Here is a 21033-nt window from a genome sequence, read left to right on the forward strand (position 1 = left end):
ATCTGATTCCTGTTAGATTCTTGTTACAAACTGAAATTTTAAAAAAGGGGCTGGATATTGTAATTAATAACCAGCTGACAACAGAGGATTGTAGGTGGAGCATTAGCTCAGTCAGATAGTGATGGGGAAATGAGTCATGTGAGTCATGCGAAGAAACTATTCTAGCTGAAACAGTTTAGCAGATTCAGGAAACTTAAATGAGTAGGGCTGGAAGGGGATTAAAACAGTACTTTTGGATATGAGGCCAGCAACTCAGTCCCAGCACCACCTTTTTCATTGCTTAAAATATTTGAAGTTCATAAACCAGAGATATTTTGATAAAGGAAAGCAGAATTTAAGCCAGCAGGTCTACTGTTATAGATCCAAGCGCACAGAATGAAATTGGAATATTATTGCAAACTAAAGTTAGCATTAGAAGATATAGAAGATTATTATTAAGACCTACTGGTAAAGTCCAGAGTAAACATGTAGTCATAATGTAAATGAATTCAATAGTTAATTGTCACACTTAATCCAGTATGAATGAGTTTAATAGGTGAATAACTGAACTCACCCTGCAGCACTCTTAGGATTGATTCATAGTGACATCAACAACTTTCAATGGCCTGAGAAAGGGAGCAACAATAAATCTTTCCCTTTTTCTTAAGTAGACTGGTAATTTAGGGTCTCTCACAGCATCACTTAGCCTTGTGGACTTAATTTGGAGTGGTATTATTATACTTGAAGCTGCAAATATGAATAATTTCTATATATAAACTCCATAACTCACCTGTATCACATTTATGCCATCAATAATACTGCCTTCCTTGATTCTCTTTATAAATGCATAACCAGCTCCATTATCAGTAATTGTTAGGCCCAGTGCATCTTCTGTCTTTGTGATTTCTATTTCTTTAGGTCTTCCTGCAATAGTATATAAATTAATAGTGTATATATGGGTGCACATGTCACTTAGAATAATGTATGTAACAGATTTTATAATAAAATAGTAAAAAATTTCCTTAAAAAATAGTCATACATACGCCTTAAAAACTATCAATTTATTTACATCCTGCCTAAGATTTGGTAAAGTCATGTTATTGATATTTATGTCAGAAAGAGAGAGAGAGAGAGAGAGAGAGAGAGAGAAAGAGAGAGAATGTTAGATGAGAGAACTCATTTTTTCTCACTGAAGAGTCAGATGTTTGTGGTATTTTTATGTACAACATTGTTACAATTGCAATTTTCACAGTCCTTTTGATATTCTGGCTTGACACTGATTAATTTTTAATTCTAAATTAAAACTGATACTAGCTACTACAACTGAGTTCTACATCACAACTTCCTGAATTGGTTATAGTGATATCATCAATGTATGTCATCCTGGCTGTAATTTTTATTTAGATTTCAAAAGCAATATAAACAAACATTGAGCTGGACATCTTTTTGCACAGGATATATATTTTTCATTTTGCTATGTGTTTACCTTATGATAATGAAAATAAATGACACTGTCTTTTGTACAAAATAATTTCTATCACAAAGAACACAAAACATTATTTAAAATAAAATTGCTTTTTTAAAAAGATGAAATAACGTGTGAATGACCCACTCAGTGCCTGCTACAAATCAGGCTCGATAAACATTTTGTGACACTCGAGTTCCTAAATATCAAAGTGCCTTATCAGGAAGTAATATAAGAATAATTAACATGATAAAATTATGTAGCTCCTGACCTGTGGAACATGGTGAGAAAAGATGAAAAAGTTGTGGGAAGTAGGAAAGATCAATCGAAACCACAGTTATAAGAAACCCATGAGTGTAAGGAAGATGTTATAGCTTATGATATTTTCTTAATCAGGGTTCTTGGTGACTTGCCCCACTTCCCATCTCCCTCAACTTTTCCCACTTCTCCTTTGTTACTCTGATAGCTAAGAGTTCGGCTTTCTTTATATATGTTTCTATTGACTTTACTGCAAGTTTCACATCTTGAAAATAGGTATGGGCTAGCCCATCTGCACCTCTATTAATTTTACAGATTTTTGAGTGGAATTTTCCTTTTCATAAAATTTATTTTCTTGTTGTGTCCATGTCTTTCTTGTAACCTGACTTATTTTAGTAATTCTGATGATAAAGAATTGGAATATCACTTAGCAAGATTTTGTAGAATAAAAAGTCAAACATTTGTAACTGAACAAGTACCATCTCAGAAGATATGACAGAGAAACAAGCTGCAAATTAGGTACTGTTTGAAATGCCTATCACCCTCATTGATAATTTATTTCTGTGTTCTCCAAATCAAGGAAAATCATATCAGATTTCAAAAGCTTAAGTTATTTAATTTTATGTTCACTGCATATGCATTTTGCTAACAAATGTCCAGCATTTTGGTGATTTATTTCTCATTCCAAGGAAAACAGTGGAATTATATAAATAAACTTAAAAACAGGAAATACATTATCTTTAACTCCAATAGTAATATAAGTATATACAGTAGTAGATATAAAATCTCTTGATCTTCAGTTGTACTATACCTTTTCTATGTACAAATATGAAATCGTCCAAACCAATCTGGCCCCCAAGTAACTTCGACATGTCTACTTTGTGGGTATTCAGTGTGCAAAACAGGATCTGAAACAACAAAGAATGTTGTGTTAACAATACAATAAATACTTTTTAGGACTGATTAGTGTAATAAACATGGAGATTCTACAATCAACCTTCATGACAAGTTTGCTAAATTACAATGGGACTTGACCTTTAAGTAGTCAGCTGAGATTACAATGATGGAAATAACTTTTGTTATTACTATTTTATGTGTAGTACAAGAAGTGGTTGAATATACATGGTGTAACAGGTATAAATGAAGATATTTCTGTTGGTGGCTGAGGACAAGATAGTCACAAACACCTGGGTTTACAATTATTTTAATATGTTGCCAGCAGAAGCATATAGTCTGACATTAGTTCATTCAGAAACACCACACAGTATTAGCTTACAGGAAAATCATTTTATTCAATAGAACAATTTAAAATGTTCCCAAAGATAATACTGAGCACTAATTTTGATTAATTTTGTTGTATTTGTTTATGTAATGTTCGTTTTTGAATGAACTATATAGTGGTAGTAATGGCAAATTGTATTTCCCCATGTCTTTCTCCTAATATACTGTCAAACACATAGCTCCTACTGAACAAGTGTTTATAGCTCTTAAGGTATGCAGTTTGGGGGCCATGTAAAAAGACATTTTTGCTTTGAACGGTTTTTGCTGTTATACACTCGAATATTGCCACCATTTCTCCTGGGACACTGTGCAGGCTATATACAGGGTATCTCTCCTAAGAGTTGACCAGAGCATTTTTTGTGGCATTTCGGCAGTTATTTGTAATTTCTTTTTTTCAGCATGCAAACATATCCTGCTTATCATTTTTCATATGTCAACGTCAATGGAAAGTGTCGGTTTGTTTCCCGTTAGAAATAAAATGATTTTTGAAGTGGAATTTTAAGGGTCCCTTCGACAGAGGGGTCCCAAATTAATCTAGTGCGATATTTCTTTTATCAGTGTGTATTGACAGGGACAGTAAAACACGAAGAATAAACAGTACTCCAGCAGAGACGGCACCGACCTGGCCCACGTTGACTGTTCTACTGTCCTATTAATACATATCTATAAAACGAATAATGCTCTACACTAATTTGGTATGGGCACGAAAAGTCCACTTTAAAAACAGTTTTCCGTCGACGCTGGGCGTCTTATGAAAGATGTGATAAGCAGGATGTCTTTGGGCTGGCTCCTGCCACGCATTGCAAAAAAGAAGTTGCAAATGTCTGCGGCAAAGAAATATACATATAGTGAGTCCCATAGATACTGCGACAAACTTCGAGTTGTTGTTGAGGGTGTCTTCAGGAACAAATCGAGGATAGGAACCCGTATCTGAAAACGTTATCCAACGACGCTACAGAACGTAGAAGTTTGTAAAGAAATTGTCCGGCAGACTCCAGTTGTGCATCAATTGTAAGAAAACTTTGAATACTCAGTCATTGACATTTATCCCTTGCCGCGCCCGGAAGATTTGATGGATGAACTGCGTCTGGTAGTTACTTTTCCAAAATTGATTTGCACAATGCTTACTTGCAAATCCCACTGGATGAGGGGTCGCAAGATATCTTTGTCTTATCACTCTTCTGGATCTCTTCATATTTTTGAGACTGCGGTTAGGCGGAGCTTACGCACCCACCATATTTCTACACTTTTTGGAGCTGTCGACTGCAAAAATTCCATTTTGCTCGAATTATCTAGATACCATTGTCGTCCTCAGGACGCATTCCCAAAGAACACATAAGCGATCTTTGCACTCTGTTTCAAGTGTTATCTGCAGCAGGTCTCAAACGTAACAGGGAAAAAATTTTTTTTTCCAGGACTTGAGTGCTTAGGACATGTGATTAATAGCCAGGGTGTTCACTCTCTGCAATCCCATTTGCTTGTTATCCGTGATCTTCCACTCCAACACAATGTGCGGGAATTGCAGTCTGTGTTAGAGAAGCTCACGTATTACATCTGATTTACTCCCAACCCTGCTCATATCGCTTCTCCCTTGCATCGTCTACACAAGAAGGATGTTCCTTTTGTTTGGTCGCATGAGTGTCAGTCTGCTTTCCAGAAGTAACCGAAGCTTTGTTCATTTTGGTTCAGTCAAACCTGTGGTCTTCCTCTTACGGCATTGGTGCAGTTTTCTCGCGTAAATATGGTTCTGTTGGCAGGTCGATTGCTTTTTCTTCGAAGTAGTTGAACAAAGCTCATTGTAATTATTAGCAAATTTAAAAGGAGACTCTCGCCATTGTCTTTGGTGGCACTAAGTTTCACCAGTATCTTTTTGGCAGAAAACTTTATTTGGTGACTGACCATAAACCTCTACAATGTTTGTGTAGCCCTTCCCAATCAGTTCAAAAATGGCTCTGAGCACTATCGGACTTAACAGCTGTGGTCATCAGTCCCCTAGAACTTAGAACTACTTAAACCTAACTAACCTAAGGACATCACACACATCCATGTCCGAGGCAGGATTCGAACCTGCGACCGTAGCAGTCGCGCGGTTCCGGACTGCGCGCCTAGAACCGCGAGACCACCGCGGCCGGCCTTCCCAATCAGTTCCAACTCACTCAGCGCAAAAGCTGCAATGATGGGCTCCTCTTTTGTCAAATTACCAATATGAGATTGGCCCACGTAGAAGCACCTCCCTGTTGGCCCTGATTACGCATGTGATGAGTCCTCTGCTTCTTTCGCTACGTTGTTGCACAGGACACAGGCGCTTTGCACAGCTTCCCGCTTGATTACCAGAATATTGCCCAGACCACAGCTGTGGATCCTGATTTACAGATTCTGCTGCATTACATCCTCGCCGGTTCGCCGTGTTCAGCCAGACAGATTCGTTGCTCTGTGGTTCACCGATATTTTGCCGGTCGGCAAGCCCTTGTAGTTCACCAAGGTGTCATTTCGCTTCGCACCGATAATGACCAGTCACGTGTCGTGGTTCCCCGGGCTCTTCAGACCGATGTGCTTCGTCTGCAACACCAAGGTCACTGTGGCATGTTCGCACCAAGCAATTGGCACAACGTCACTGCACTTGGCACGGTCTGGATGTACGAAGTGAACAGTTGACTTTTCAGTGTCAACTCTGTGCTGTACAACACTCAGCCCAGCTTCAGCAGTTCTTTGCATGGCCGAAACCTCAAGCACATTGGCAAAGTTTGCACTTGGATTTCGCGAGTCCTTACTGGAAAACACATTGTCTTATCGTCATTGACGCTTTCAACAAACTTCCCTTCGTGGTTCCTTTGCACTCTACTACGGCTCATTCCACAACCCAGGCCTTGTCGCCGATATTGTGCCGGGATGGTTTGCCTGAAGTGATTGTGACTGGCAATGGACCTTAGTTTGTTGCCATCGAGTTTGAACAGTTTTGCACTGCCTCCAGCATCAGTCACATCTCTAGTGCACCATTCCACCCGCAATCCAACGGCGAAGCTGACGCTTTGTACGTACATTTAAGCAACAGATGGACAAATTTGCTGCCTCTCACACACGGGATCAAATTCTGTTGCTATTCTTGTCTTCCTTCTGCTCCCAGCCACGTTCCAGACCATTGGTTCAAAATGGCTCTGAGCACTATGGGACTTAACTTCTGAGGTCATGAGTCCCCTAGGACTTAGAACTACTTAAACATAACTAACCTAAGGACATCACACACACCCATGCAAGAGGGAGGATTCGAACCTGCGACCGTAGCGGTCGCGCGGTTCCAGACTGTAGCGCCTAGAACCTCTCGGCCGCTCCGCCCGGCGCTCCAGACCATTGCTGGCAGAGTTGTTACATGGATGGCGCCACCGCAACTTACTTCATTAAAGAGTCTTGTAGGTTGTATTTCACAAAATTGCAAATACTAGCTGTTATATCCCTCTGTATTCTAAATTGTTGGATACACATGAAAAGAAACCAACAGAACCATAAGCTCCCAACAGTCTGTTAATCTAGATGCCACACACCAAAAACTGTTGCTGCATCTGACACAGCAGAGGGTGCCCACTCCACCCAGACAAAGTATCATACTAAAGATTCGGTCTTTTACAGATCGTACGGCAGATGGAGACGCTGGGAGCGAGGCACCACTGTATTCTATCTTGGATGTTCTACGTTCTACTGCAGCGACCGAGAGGATTGCTGGGACGCCAGTTGAATCAAACTGCCACAGGCATTGTGCTTTCAGATTCCGTGCCTGCATGGACGCAACAGCTCTCGCTGCACCTGGCTCCCATGGGCCCCACGCCATAGGCTCCCGTCCAGAGCCGATGCAAGTAGACGCCCTTTCACGGTCGTCGCCGTCTCAACAGCCACCGTCAACCGGGGGATATGCACCCTCTTCCCGGCAGCTGTCCCACGTGCCGCCTGGGTCCCTCTGCAGTAGTCGAGATGACTCTGTTTGCTGCTCCGCCTCCTGATGTGGGTGTGTGCCTTCTGCCCAGTTTTTCAGCCGGTATTCCCAGGCAGGCTCAGGGCGTATGCCGGAGTGTGTACGGAAGCTCAGCACTGGCCTCAGTTTCGTCTCCCGTCTCCTCATTGCCATCTGCATCCAGGCCTCCACACTGTCGTCGTTTTAGTCTACTCGACGATGGTGAGGTGGTTTGGATGGGGAGGGCCGTGGTATCACTATCGATACCACATTATGGGCGTCGCGAAGTTGGCATCGGAACGGCAAGTTTCCGTCAGACACTGATAGCAGTCGCGCGGATTCTGGGAGACCCTGTGGTGCGCACCCGCTGAGCCACGTCTTCAGCTGCTCCGTATTGTGAGCGCTCTCTGCTGCCGCCATACAGGACGGCCGGCGGCAGCCATTCAGCCCACTCGCACTTGGAGCCTCTTCGCTACCTGAAGCTGCGCAGACACAACCTATTCGCAGCTTCGAAACTGTCCTTCATGGTAACTTCAGGGAGGCTCATCCCTGTTGACGTGGAGATTGCCGGACTCTGTTCCTTGTTGCATTGTTTGTAATGAGTATTCGTTCGCTTGGAGATATACGAGGGTCACTCCAAAAGAAATGCACATCATTTTTGTACAAATACAGTTTTCATTCCGCATGTGTGAAAGTTTTACAGTGTGTAGATTCATCCTTCCTGCTTGTTTTCAAACTTAGTTCAACCTGTTCCCATAAGCGGCACCGTCACAGCAGTTCTTCAAGATGGCTGCTACACTTGACGTTCGTCAGAAGCAACGTGCTGTCATAGAATTCCTGTGCTGTGAATACGAGGCAGTGGGAAACATCCACAAGAGGTTGAAAAAGGTGTATGGAGATGCTGCCGTCGATCGCAGTACAGTTAGTAGGTGGGCAAGCAGGTTGCGTGATGAAAGCGGGCACGGCAATATTGAGGATTATCCTCGCAGCAGCAGGCCTCGTACTGCACACACTCCAGACAATGTGCGGAGAGTTAACGAATTGGTGACTGCTGACAGACGCATCACAGTGAACAAATTTTCGCGCTACGTTGGGATAGGGGAAGGAAATGTTTGCAGAATACTGAAAGTGTTGGCGTTAAAAAAGGTGTGTGCCAGGTGGGTTACCAGGATGTTGACAGTGGCTCACAAAGAAACAAGAAAAACGGTATGCAGCGAACTTTTGGTACAGTACGAGGATGGTGGAGATGAATTTCTTGGAAGAATTGTTACAGGTGATGAAACATGGCTCCATCATTTTTCACCAGAGACGAAGAGGCAATCAATGGAGTGGCATCATGCAAATTCACCTAAGGAAAAAAAAAAAAAAATTCAAAACCACACCGTCTGCTGGAAAAGTTATGGCTACGGTGTTTTTCGATTCCGAAGGACTCTTGCTTGTGGACATCATGTCAAGTGGAACCACTATAAAATCTGATGCATATGTGATAACAATGAAGAAAATTCAAGCTCGACTGAGTCGTGTTCGACCACATCGGCAAAAGCAGAATGTTTTGCTGTTGCACGACAATGCACGGCCACATGTCAGTCAAAAAACCATGGAAGCGATCACAAAACTCGGATGGACAACACTGAAACACCCGCCTTACAGTCCTGACCTGGCTCTGTGTGACTATCATCTCTTTGGGAAACTGAAAGACTCTCTTGGTGGAACAAGGTTTGAAGATGATAACTCCCTTGTGAACACTGCCAAACAGTGGCTCCAACAGATTGGTCCAGAATAGGGAATCCTGGAATATTCGGAAAATATTGTCTCTCACGGAGAATCCGTGATCGAACAAGGACCTTCTGTGTATTTGGATTGTTGTTCCATATAAGAGACCATGGGCGTACCCAGCGAGGGGCAGGGGGGGGGGGGGGGCGGGCAGCTGCCCCCCCCCCCCCCCCCCCCTAGAAGATATTCGAACTCGTTCGCGCAGATCCTGGAGTAATTTGTTCGTCTTCGGCACGTTACTGTCGGCAAGGAAGTTTATAGAAACAATAAATTTAGCGATAAGCGATCCGCTCTGCTATTCGCAGGCATGTTACGACGCCAAGGAACAGCGTATTCACTTGTAGGCAGTAAGGGATCATGTCTATGTGAAGTTTCTAACGAACAACATCATTTCTCCTACCATATTTAAATGTAAAATGCTTTTCTGCACCTAAACTATTAATTTTTTAGTTACAGCTGACGCTAACTGTAGATTAATAGCAGTTGACGTGCAGGTTATGACAAGCAGTAGATGGCGAGACATTTAGTGCAAGTGATTTATAAAATAATTTTTAGAACGTTCCACAAAACCGGCCATCACCGAAAAAACTACCAGGCAGTTCAGTAAAGCCTCATTAGGGCTGCCTGAAGCCCTTGCTCACTGGCATAATTTAATGAGTCCATTTTCTGGATTGTTACTAAGTGACGAAGAAAGATTATTTACCAAGAAATTATCGGCGGCTAGAGTGCTAGTGGAACGCACGTTCGGATGTTTGACGAACAAGTTGCATATTCTCCCAAAGAAAAAACAAAAAAAAACTCCTTTATAACACGAGGACATTGTTATTCAGTGCATCTCCTTCCTTCACAACATATTAATCGATAAAGGTAGACCCAAAATCCCCCTTCAGTTGAGACTAGTATGACCTGCCCCCCCCCCTCCCCTAGTTCAGATCCTGGGTACGCCCTTGTAAGAGACAGCTATCAGTCAACACAAACGTGTCTATTCTCACGAATGAATTGACGGCTCTTGAAGAAATAATGCTGCTGCTACAAATTGTCATTAAATGGGAAAGTGCAAAGGCTCATATCAAGACATTTTATATTCAGCTCGTTGCCACAAAGATAAGAGATTTATCGTTTAATGTATACAGTAACAAAGTTTAAGAATCAAGCAGATTATCGTGTTATATTTCGAAAGGTAGCAACTACATCTTGGTGGTAATTCTGATTCAGACTGTGATAATGACAATATGAAGGGTAACGTGTACCACAAAGGATGTGAGTAGTGGAAGAATGCTTTTGTGTACTTCGGCTCAGAGATGAATCTTCAATTGCTTTCCGTGGTGTGCAGGTTATTCTGTAGTGCTGAGTTAACTGTAGCGACTTACGGCGTGACTAGCAGTACATTGTTTGTATATTTTCGTCTTATTTCCTAAGAGAGAGATTAAAGCTACACATGGCACCTATCATTACACGCAAATCTCCAACCTAACTGATATAAAATGAGACTACTAATCAACTCGCACAACTGTTCAGCCTGTGTCACTGGTTGCAACACGTGACGATTTCGATGTGTGGATTCCTATTACCCTACATACACAGAATTCGCGATACTCGGAACAATCATAGATATAGTGAAAACCTGAAATGACCAGGTCATTTCTATAGTTTATAAAGACCGAAACATTAGAAAATTGCGTCATTTCCTATATCTGTTCGTAAGTTCCCACCTCTCCTCTCCTCTCCTTCGACCATCTCCATATCCTGTTTATTTCCTGAAAGAACAACTCATTTTATCCTGTTGTAACATCTGATCCCGTCCCCTGCTATACCGCATATGCACTGAAGAAATATTCCCGTGGCTTTCTGTTATAATTTCCACTCACATCACGTTGTTACAACGAAGCATGCTCTCATAAAATAATGTTCTACAGCTACCACATCGAGAAGCTACCCTCGTAGCGAGTCATTTCATTCAACAACCATATTAATCTAGTAATAATATTTACACTCCAAGTTACTTAAATAAAAACGTCAACAGCATCATAAATTAGTGATGAATTAGTCTAAAGTGTCAACATAAATTTTAGTCAATTATTATTATTTCTCATGAGCTGTTGGCGAATATGAAAGTACATTTGAAATGTGTATGACATACGTCACATGTTGGTTGTGACTTTGTGTTATACACATTGCGTCAGAGTGGTAGTGAAAGAAAGGTAGCGGTCAAATTAGTTAACGGCATGGAAAGTGACATTGGGAAATATGTTTAACTTCTTTTTTCGATGAACGTGCACGGATGTGAATGTGGAGGTCCAGGCTGCAACACTAACGCTATATTCGCCAGCTGTGAAATGAAATATAGTTAACAGGAATTATAGCCATGACGAGTGTTTTGTCAGAACCTAGAGCAGAAAAATCCTAAATTATAACATTTAAAGTGTTTCACTAATGCGTGTGCTTACTCGCCATGAGGATTGGTTCAAATGGCTCGGAGCACTATGGGACTCAACTGCTGAGGTCATTAGTCCCCTAGAACTTAGAACTAGTTAAACCTAACTAACCTAAGGACATCACAAACATCCATGCCCGAGGCAGGATTCGAACCTGCGACCGTAGCGGTCTTGCGGTTCCAGACTGCAGCGCCTTTACCGTCGCCATGAGGAGATCCCTTAGAACACGTAGATAGGAGTCTAAGGGTATATTTGAGAGATAGAAGCCCGTAAACGTTGTGACGTGGAGTGTGTTATTGATAACCACTTGCCTTAAAGCAACGACAATAAGCATACTAACAAAAGTTCACGAGACAGGTAAAGATGTCAGGGTTACCAGAGGGTGTTGATACTACTTCATTCCGCATCGCTCCTCTTCCAACGGCAGTCAATGTGCGGAGTGAGGTACGCTTCATCCCGATCCCGAGGACCACTACGCAAAGGCTTTCCTTACAGTAAATAAACAGTTCTTCTTCAGACACCTCTCTCGTCACTCTCCAACAGTATCATTCCCATACCACTTTAAGCCAACATGGCTGCTAACGAAACATAGTATTTATATCACAATCATCATCATCATCATAATTATCCCAGTAATTTAAACAGCCCTGCTATCGTCTTCATGTTTTCAATATACGACAACATTCTCCAAAAGATTTCTAACATATAGGCTTTAACGTTTGAAGAGTGGTTAAAAGGTAGTCCTCAAGGAAAAAATAACAATAAATCTGGAAACAAGGACGAAATTGCGATAACGTTCATTTAGATCATATTCGAAGTACATAAAAATCTCGAAGGCGACAATGTTCCTCCAGATATCTACACTACTGGCCATTAAAACTGTAGCACCATGAAAGAGACACGCAACAGTCGTGAAGTGTACTACAAGGGTGGACATTCAAATAGCCGCGCGGGATTAGCCGAGCGGTCTTAGGCGCTGCAGTCATAGACTGTGCGGCTGATCCCGGCGGAGGTTCGAGTCCTCCCTCGGGCATGGGTGTGTGTGTTTGTCCTTAGGATAATTTAGGTTAAGTAGTGTGTAAGCTTAGGGACTGATGACCTTAGCAGTTAAGTCCCATAAGATCTCACACACATTTGAACTTTTTTTTTTTTTTTTTTTTACATTCAAATAATAAACATGGCAGCGCAGCCGCACAAAGTAGTATGGGTAACGCCATAAGCTCTCTGTCTATTAGGAAAGATTACGCACGGCGTTTCCCATCCAGATATCGCATTTGCATGTTTGTCGTTTGTGTTATGCTTCGCGTGAGAGGCAGAAACGTCTGCCAGCCCGTGCTGGTATTCGTCAGCGGCAGGATCGGGGGTCTTAGAGTTCCGCGGGATTGCTGCTCGCGTTTTCGGGATCCCACGACTATCAGGCAAATGTGGTCAATGGGTCATCGAGAGCCATCCTCAGAGCCACACAGGATTTCAACAGCCCTAAGCGAGTTGTTCCCGAAAGGACAGACATATTGTTTGCAAGGCTTTGGAGGATCGGACAGCCACGTCACGTAAGTTGAGTGAGAAAATAGGCTTGTTTGCAGGTAGATAAGTAATCACACCAAGTGTGTGACCATGTCTGGAGCATCGTGGACTATCAGAACGGCGACCACTATTGTTCGAGACAAGCAGTAACAGACATAGGCGCCCAACTACAGCACTGGACACAAGCGTACAGGTTGTGAGTACAGCATCGCTATGGATGTGTCCGTGTCTGGACGCTCCGAGACGAAAAATCGCCGGACTGCATTCGTCAGTACATCCCGACGTTTTAACTCGATGGCTGTGCTCTAAAGCCGAGGTCTCTGACACGTTATGTTTCAACAAGATAACTCACGATCGCATGTTACCCGTCCTGTCCTGATCTACCTCGTTACACAGACTGTTCGACTGTTGCTCTGCCCACACGTTCTCCAGACCTGATACCCATTGAAAACATCTCGTCATGGGCTTCTGAGAGACTAGTATGCCATCAATCACCACCCGCTAGGCCGGCCGCGGTGGTCTAGCGGTTCAGGCGCTCAGTCCGGAACCGCGCGACTACTACGGTCGCAGGTTCGAATCCTGCCTCGGGCATGGATGTGTGTGATGTCCTTAGGTTAGTTAGGTTTAAGTAGTTCTAAGTTCTAGGGGACTGATGACCACACATGTTAAGTCCCATAGTGCTCAGAGCCATTTGAACCATTTTTGAACCACCCGCTACTGTTGATTAATTTCGGCACAGAGTAGAAGCAACACGGAATGATGAAACCGTATCTCTCATCCTAGCTCGGTTCGTCTTTGCCACTAATCAGGTAGAGTCATTGTTGCTGCAAGAGGCGGCAGCTGTGTGTACTACTTTTGCACTCTGTATACCTCCAGATCTGCTCCTCCAACAGTGTTGCACAAGCGCAATACGTAAAATTTCGTTATTTGCTATCCTTCTTGCTGTAGCAGTTTTCATGGGCAGCAATGTATATTTGCTAACACAACAGATGCGCTGGCTGCGGGTTACTCGGGCACAAAGATATTACTTGATTGTAAGACCGCAAAAAATCTCAACCAGATAAACTTCCCTGTTTTAAATGGTCTAACCCTTAAGTTAATTTTTCACAGAAATTAAAGTTTTATATGATGACTCTGCAGAGAGCAATGATTAAACTAGTTTCTTTATGACACCCGTAATTACAGGGTGTAACGCACAGCTATATTCCTATACGCTTTTTTATCGAATTTGTTGGTCTGAACCGAAAAGCAAGAAATTGGTGCGAAACACAGGAACGAGTAGGGCGACCAAGAATGTATGTGTTGAAATACACGTTACTCTGCGCCGAAACATCCGTGTGAACAGTCGTGGGAGGACAGCAAAGAAGAAAGGCAGAGTATTCATCCACCTGTTTCACAATAAGATGGGAACTGAAATACATCCAGTCTTTCATTGTTCATCAACACTTGTGTCATGTGAAATAATTATATAATTCTCATTAACCACATACATTAAAATTCATCACAATACGTGATTATGTTTTGTTTGGAACTAGTTTAACGATGCTGGGTACTTCGTACATGTATCTACACATATTATTTTTCCAGCGTAAAATCGCTGGCATTAATACGCTCTCTGATGTGTCAATCTGATGACCAGGAAAGCCACTATGAGACACCATTACAACAAGATACAGCAAAAGACTTTACACAACAGTTTCAATTAACTGTAGTGCTCGCTTTTCTCGAAATATGTTAGAATAGGCTGTAAGTAATTTTGAGATATATGCGAGCTGATATTCGTTGTCATTATACTAGTGCACACAAAACAACGAACACCTATAAAGGCAGGCGTAGAAAGTTATTTCCCTGAGGCTCTGAGAGGGGTCAGTAAAAGCAACGATTCAATACAAAGGCCTGTGTACGGAGTGGGAATTACTCACTGAGCATGCCAATAATGAGCCTATAATAATTCCTCGCGCCATTTTCGGAGAGTGTTGTGTTGTTTCGAGGACCTATCGCGCTGGATTGTTAACACGATAGGATGGCGTCGAGATGCACAATTCGTGCAACAAACTGTATTAGGGGCCTGCGGGTGGCTGTGTGTTCCTTCAGACAAAATGCCCAAATTGTTGAACATAAAGTGACAGCTGTGTATCACTGATAGTGTCATTAGACCAAGGAAGGTCATTCTAGTTACTAACAGCAGCCAGGAACGGATTCACTCTTAGAGTGCTGCCTCAAATGGGCAGCTATTTCAAACGCGGTACAAATTAGGACCAATGTTGTACCTAGAGTAGGACCATAGGACCATAAATAAACGTGTGTAGTAACCTGGGAGCGGCTCGCCAGGCGTCCTCTCATGCCTCGTCACCTTCTCCAGTGGTGCAGTCAAAGACCCAAGTAGGGGGATTAACGATGAAAATTTATCTAGCGTCATGAAGGCACCTTCTGCTTTCGTATCAGTGATGGTTGTGGGAAACTGCGCAGTCCACCACAAGAGCTGCAATTACAATAGTGTATCACGTACGAGATATCGGCCCAAACCCGGAATTTGGTGTGGGTAACCGTAGCCAACAATGACTGTACACCTCTAGTGTTTGTTGAGGGAAATCTGAACCGAGTATGTTAGATCCAAAGCATGATCGAGGCCATCCTGTTACCGTCCCTACAACGTCAAGGAGATACGATCTTCCAGCAGGGCCGGACGGGGTGGCCGAGCGGTTCTAGGCGCTTCAGTCTGGAACCGTTAGACTGCTACGGTCGCAGGTTCGAATCCTGCCTCGGGCATGGATGTGTGTGATGTCCTTAGGTTAGTTAGGTTTAAGTACTTCTAAGTTCTAGGGGACTGATGACCTCAGAAGTTAAGTCCCATAGTGCTCAGAACCATTTGAACCATCTTCCAGCAGGATACTACTAACTGTGCATACGAGGAATGAAGATGAGAGTCTAACGAACCGTCGACAACGAGGAAGTTAGAGACTGAGCACCGCTTCTGATATGACTGTGAAGTATATGAGTCTCCTCGGTCGGTGCTGCGTAGACACTTCTCGTGTTTAACAAACGTACTCCTCGAGATGTACGGCAGCTTCCGTAGGCGCTCTATCACTGGAATTATTCTGGATAAAGTATATGTCGGGAAGGCGGGACGGCGTCTGGTATGGTCCAAGTTATTATAACTCCGACACAAGTAGAAGTAATAAGTAAGGTGATGTCTAAATCCAATATGATCGTTCCTACGCAAGATCGAATATTAGCGTTGTTGCTAGAGGAGACTGAACAACATACGGAAAGTCTGGCCAAGATAATTTCTACAAGTGTAGCAGTAACGGACGTATACAATAATAATATGGGGACAAAACTTCAATCAAGTAGAACCGTTGGTTCACGAGTGTATTTGAAATGAGGGTGATTTTAATTACCGAGTTACAAATATTGCTGATGCCAGAGTGAGTTTCCTTGATTATAAAGCTTAATATGAGGATACTTGTAGATCGATCAAGCGAAGTGTGTAGCTGGTACTGGGAAGAGTACTGAACCGCGCTATGCATCAGAGAGAAAGAGACAAAGCAAATCAAAGAGCGAATGCTAGGTCAAATATTTCAAAGTCTTTATTAACATTCCCTCTCGAGAAGGATTGTGAAAAAATGCGGAACTAAGATTGTACAAGACCTCAAGGAGTTCCACGATGCACTGTTGTACTCCCAGGTATATCCTTCGCTTAGTCGAACTGTAGACTTAAGGCGACACGAAGTGTAGTCACAGGCATTTCTTCAATCATGAGAACACAAAGAAGCCACTCTTGGCTATATCAGTATGGCTACTGACCGTGTTACAATGAAGAAATGGTTGTTCCTGAACATCTATGTAATTTTCCTCACGGTCCTTCAAGTAGTGCTCCATTTCGGTCGACGTATCAGTGTTACACCCTGTTCCCTAGTAAGAGCGTCGCTGGACGTTTGTGTGAGGTCTTAGGGAGTTTGAATGACGTTAGCACGCGCAATGAAAGATCATTCAAACGGTCGTCGTATCCCGCTTTAAGATTTACTTCACAGCCTATGAACAATATAATGATTTCGCCCTTCAGGTGCAAAACACGTCACTGCAGTAAGGGTAAGAACTGAATGTCAATCTCATGTAGTTTTCTCATAGGAGATCGGCGATTAGTTTGGTCCGGCGGAAGTGTGGGTCACGTACTGTTTCTTGGGTTTTCTGTAAATCAGCGGAATGATGCAGTGCTTGGAATAAAGCGCAGATATCACTCCGTCATTTGCTAGAACTTGAGTGATATAGCTGTTGAGTTTGCATTACAAGCAAATTTTATTACAAGTAGTTTTTGAGTGCCGAAACTGGTGATGGATGTAATTTTCGGCATCGGTTTATACCTTTAAAGGTAATATTTACTGTCATACCAGTATTAATATTTACAATATAATATACACTAAAGAGCCAAAGAAACTGGTACACCTGCCTAATATCGTGTAGGGCCCCCGCGTGCACGCAGAAATGCCGCAACACGACATGGCATCGACACGACTATTGCCTGAAGTAGTGCTGGACGGAACTGACATCACGAATCTTGCAGGGCTATCCATAAATCCGTAAGAATACGAGGGGGTGGAGATCTCTGCTGAACAGAAGGTTCCAAGGCATCCCAGATATGCTCAATAATGTTCATGTCTGGCGAGTTTGGGGGACAACGGATGTGTTTAAACTCAGAAGAGTGTTCCTGGAGCCACTCTGTAGCAATTCTGGACGTGTGGGGTGTCGCAATGTCTTGCTGAAATTTACGAATTCCGTCGGAATGCACAATGGGCACGAACGGATGCAGATCAGACAGGATGCTTACGTACGTATCACCAGTCAGCGTCGTATCTAGACGTATCAGGGGTTCCATATCACTCCAACTGCACACGCCCCACACCATTACAGAGCCCCCACCAGCTTGAACAACGTAAAGCTTTGTGTCGTGCAATCAAAGGGTACACGAGTGGGCCTTCGGCTCCGAAAGCCCATTTCGGTGATTTTTCGTTGAATGGTTCCCACGCCGACACTTGTTGATGGTCCAGCATTGAAATCTGCAGCAATTTGCGGAAGGGTTGCACTTCTTTCACGTAGAATGATTCTCTTCAGTCGTCGTTGGCCCCCTTCTTACAGGATCATTTTCTGGCCGCAGCGATATCACAGATTTGATGTTTTACCGGATTTTTGATATTAACGGTACAATTGTGAAATGGTCGTACGGGAAAATCTCCACTTCATCGCTACCTCTGAGATGCTGTGCCCCCTCGCTCGTGCGCCGTTTATGATACCACGTTCAAACTCACTTAAATCTTCATGGCCTGCTATTGTAGCAGCAGTAACCGATCTAACAACTGCGCCAGACACTTGTCTTACATAGGTGTTGCCGACCGCAGCGCCGTATTCTGCCTGTCTACATATTTCAGTATTTGAATACGGGTGCTTGTATCAGTTTCTTTGGCGCTTCAGTGTAGACTCTCTTATGATAATGAAATTCCGTTCAGTCAAGTCGGTTTCTGTTTCTGCCATGTTTTAATGAGCAATGTCAGTCGGTTAGTATGGGCCACACCAAAGTCAGGTGGAAAGGGCCATACAAGTAACTTTGTTTTTTGTTTTTAGGGCACGATTCCAAGGTTGAAGAAGAAGTCTGCCGTTGACGGTCGATGGGAATGATCGGAGATTGTAATGAAGCAACGGTTTCATGTATTTTGGAAGGCGAAATGATCGAAAGGGCTGTTGCCGATCGTTTTAAAGTTTTTACAATTATACTGCAAAGGAGATTAAAATCAGTTGTAGGGAATCAGCAGATATCTATGACACCTGAAATGGCGTTTCTCCAACCAACATTTGAAGAAAATTTACAAAGCAATGCTTGTAGCATACATTAGTTTCCAGGTTAATGCCGCTAGCTATGATTGAGTTTCAAAAATTGGCTTACAGTTTGTCCGAAAATCTGAAACTGCCTCACAGGTTTAACAAAGAAAATCAAAACTTACGAAGAAGCACCCAAAACTGTCTTACAGAATATCTCAGTCCAGAAGTTCAATGTGTTGTATTCAACTGATCACAAGTTGAAAAGTTTTTTAACCAACTTTTTCTTACTATCTTGTACTTTTGATATAAAAACAAGTTACGGCGACACGGCCCTGAAAGGGCTGCATTTATAGCATTATCTTCAATCTAATAGTGCAACTGATCTATAAATGAGAGATAGCTCAAAATTCTTACACGCAATTAGCGTCATTAGTCAAAGCATTTCCCAAAAAATCATTGAGATATTTATTATATTTTGGTACTGACAACAATATTTATAACAGTATAAAAAACAGATCACTATTTCACTGCGGTACTATTTTCTTTGGAACCACTGACTGCACAGCTTGGAAAAAGAGTCAGAGTACAGACAACGTTCAAATAAGTGTTTTATGCCTCCAATTTCCTTCCCTGATGCTGATCTGTGAAAAAGATAAGTAATTTATTTTACTACAACAAAAATATTTAAAAATGTAGCTCAAATATCACCGACATCATCATCATGTTATAAAGTTTTCAGGAAATACTAGGCAAGGGAGGTAGAGGAGGTCATTCTAAATATTTGTACCAAGTTTTGTGAGTTTAACTTCAGTCATTTAGGAGAAAAGTGTACCTGAATGATGAAAATTCAAGATTTCGGTAAATCGCAAAAGATGATTTACAGATTGATTAACTAATCACTATGCTCGTCTAGAACATTCCAGATGCATTCTCCAGTTGTCATTCTGTTTCCTTATCCTCTATACTCTTTCTCTTCATTCTTTTCTTTATCCTTGACTCCTTGGTAGCAGCTTCTGCAGCTATCTCTGCTTCAGTTACCCGCCGCTTATCAATAGCAGTTACAGCTGAAGCCATATTCCTTCCTGTCTGGATGTTCAATTTCTTCATAACATTGATCCTTGTAATTGCACCACCATTGAATGTTATTATTGCATTCATTACACCAATCTTCAGCACTGTTAGCCCAACAAATACAGTTTTGGGTATTCTCTCCCACATACAGCTGTTGAAGTTTGCATTTGCATTCTGAGAGAGACCATGCATACATTCCTAAGTAGATTTTTATTTGCCAGATCCCTATAAATGGACCTAATTGCCTCCATTACAGCAAGTGGTAAGGAATGCTTGTGGGCATACTGTATGCCTGTAGCATTGCTCAGCCAGTACTTGCACCATGAATCTTCCCCTTTTGGACACAAACCATGCTGTGGGATTTCATCTGTTGATACTCTGTGAAACCATGTTGCCCAAACAGCTCGTCTCATGATCTCCAAATCTCCTACATTTCTCCTTATTGCCAGTCCATAATATTGAGTCAAAGAATCAATTTCACTTTTTGTAAGACGACCTGGACCACCTATGTGTTTTCTGTCTGACAGTTTTTTCCACTGAAGTCTTTACATAATTTTCTCAGCTGAGCTCCCATTCTTTTTTGTACATGCCCAACCCATTCAAGCTTTTCTATCAGAGTGTCCCCATATGGTCTGTCATTAACAACAGTAGAGTGTCCTTTACAGTCTCTGTCCCCAAGGTAGCCTACGTATCTCACACCACGACTGACCTCTGATCTTCTAAAAATGTTTAGAGCTCCTTTTGTTTCCGTGTTTCCACTTGGGCCATCAAAGTTCTTTACACAAACATGGGTGCCAATAAATTTACTTGAACAACCCTGACAGTGCTTTGTTAGACATTCATAATCTAGTATCTTACCAGTTTCAATAAGTGGCAGTTACAGCCTCATTTAGAGAAGCATGACCTCTCACCTGTCAAGACCCAACAAATGCTGCTACAATGTCTGTATTCCCAGACAAGACTACTGCTTCTTCTGCTGCTCTTTTCATTGAATGTTCACTTACACCACATAAAACATTGTGTATTAATTTATTGTATCCATCAAACCTCAGTGGAGGTGGAGGCAAATCCATCACTGCACAAAAAGTCTGGGCACCTCTCCTTCCGCTTCCAATACATTACATTGCATTGCATAAGGAAGCTGAATATTTACACTGTAATGGCGAATATCAATTACTGGCGATGTCATAGTATCACTGTGCATCTTACACGAGTTACAGGCAATCACTAACCGACTCGAAAGACCCTTCCTTGCTGAAATGTCCTCAGAAACGTCAATCCTATCTTCACAATTGCAATACTTACATATCACAGGACTCTTCAAAAGTCTTGACAGCATATTTAGGTTCACAATACCATTTCCGTCGTTATTGTTGCTCACAATACTACTAGGCTTGTTCTTATAACATTTAGAAAGCGGAAGTTTACGTCTAGAAGCCCTGCCTGTAGACACAATTTCCGCGAGCGACTTTTGAAGCAACTGATGTGTA

General features: G+C 42.3%; 1 protein-coding gene across 3 annotated transcripts in view; it reads right to left on the reverse strand.

Moving 5' to 3' along the window:
- The window catches only part of LOC124721683 (PDZ domain-containing protein GIPC3), a 261759-nt gene that overhangs the window by 48091 nt on the left and 192635 nt on the right, over positions 1-21033 (reverse strand). For all 3 annotated transcript variants that reach the window (XM_047246758.1, XM_047246757.1, XM_047246759.1), the window contains exons 2-3: positions 2514-2610; positions 770-903 (exon numbers count right to left, since the gene is read on the reverse strand). In XM_047246758.1, coding sequence (XP_047102714.1) covers positions 770-903; positions 2514-2610 — 231 coding nt within the window. The remainder of the gene's footprint in view (positions 1-769; positions 904-2513; positions 2611-21033) is intronic.

Source organism: Schistocerca piceifrons, chromosome X (genome assembly GCF_021461385.2).
Source record: "Schistocerca piceifrons isolate TAMUIC-IGC-003096 chromosome X, iqSchPice1.1, whole genome shotgun sequence".
Lineage (NCBI taxonomy): Eukaryota > Metazoa > Arthropoda > Insecta > Orthoptera > Acrididae > Schistocerca > Schistocerca piceifrons.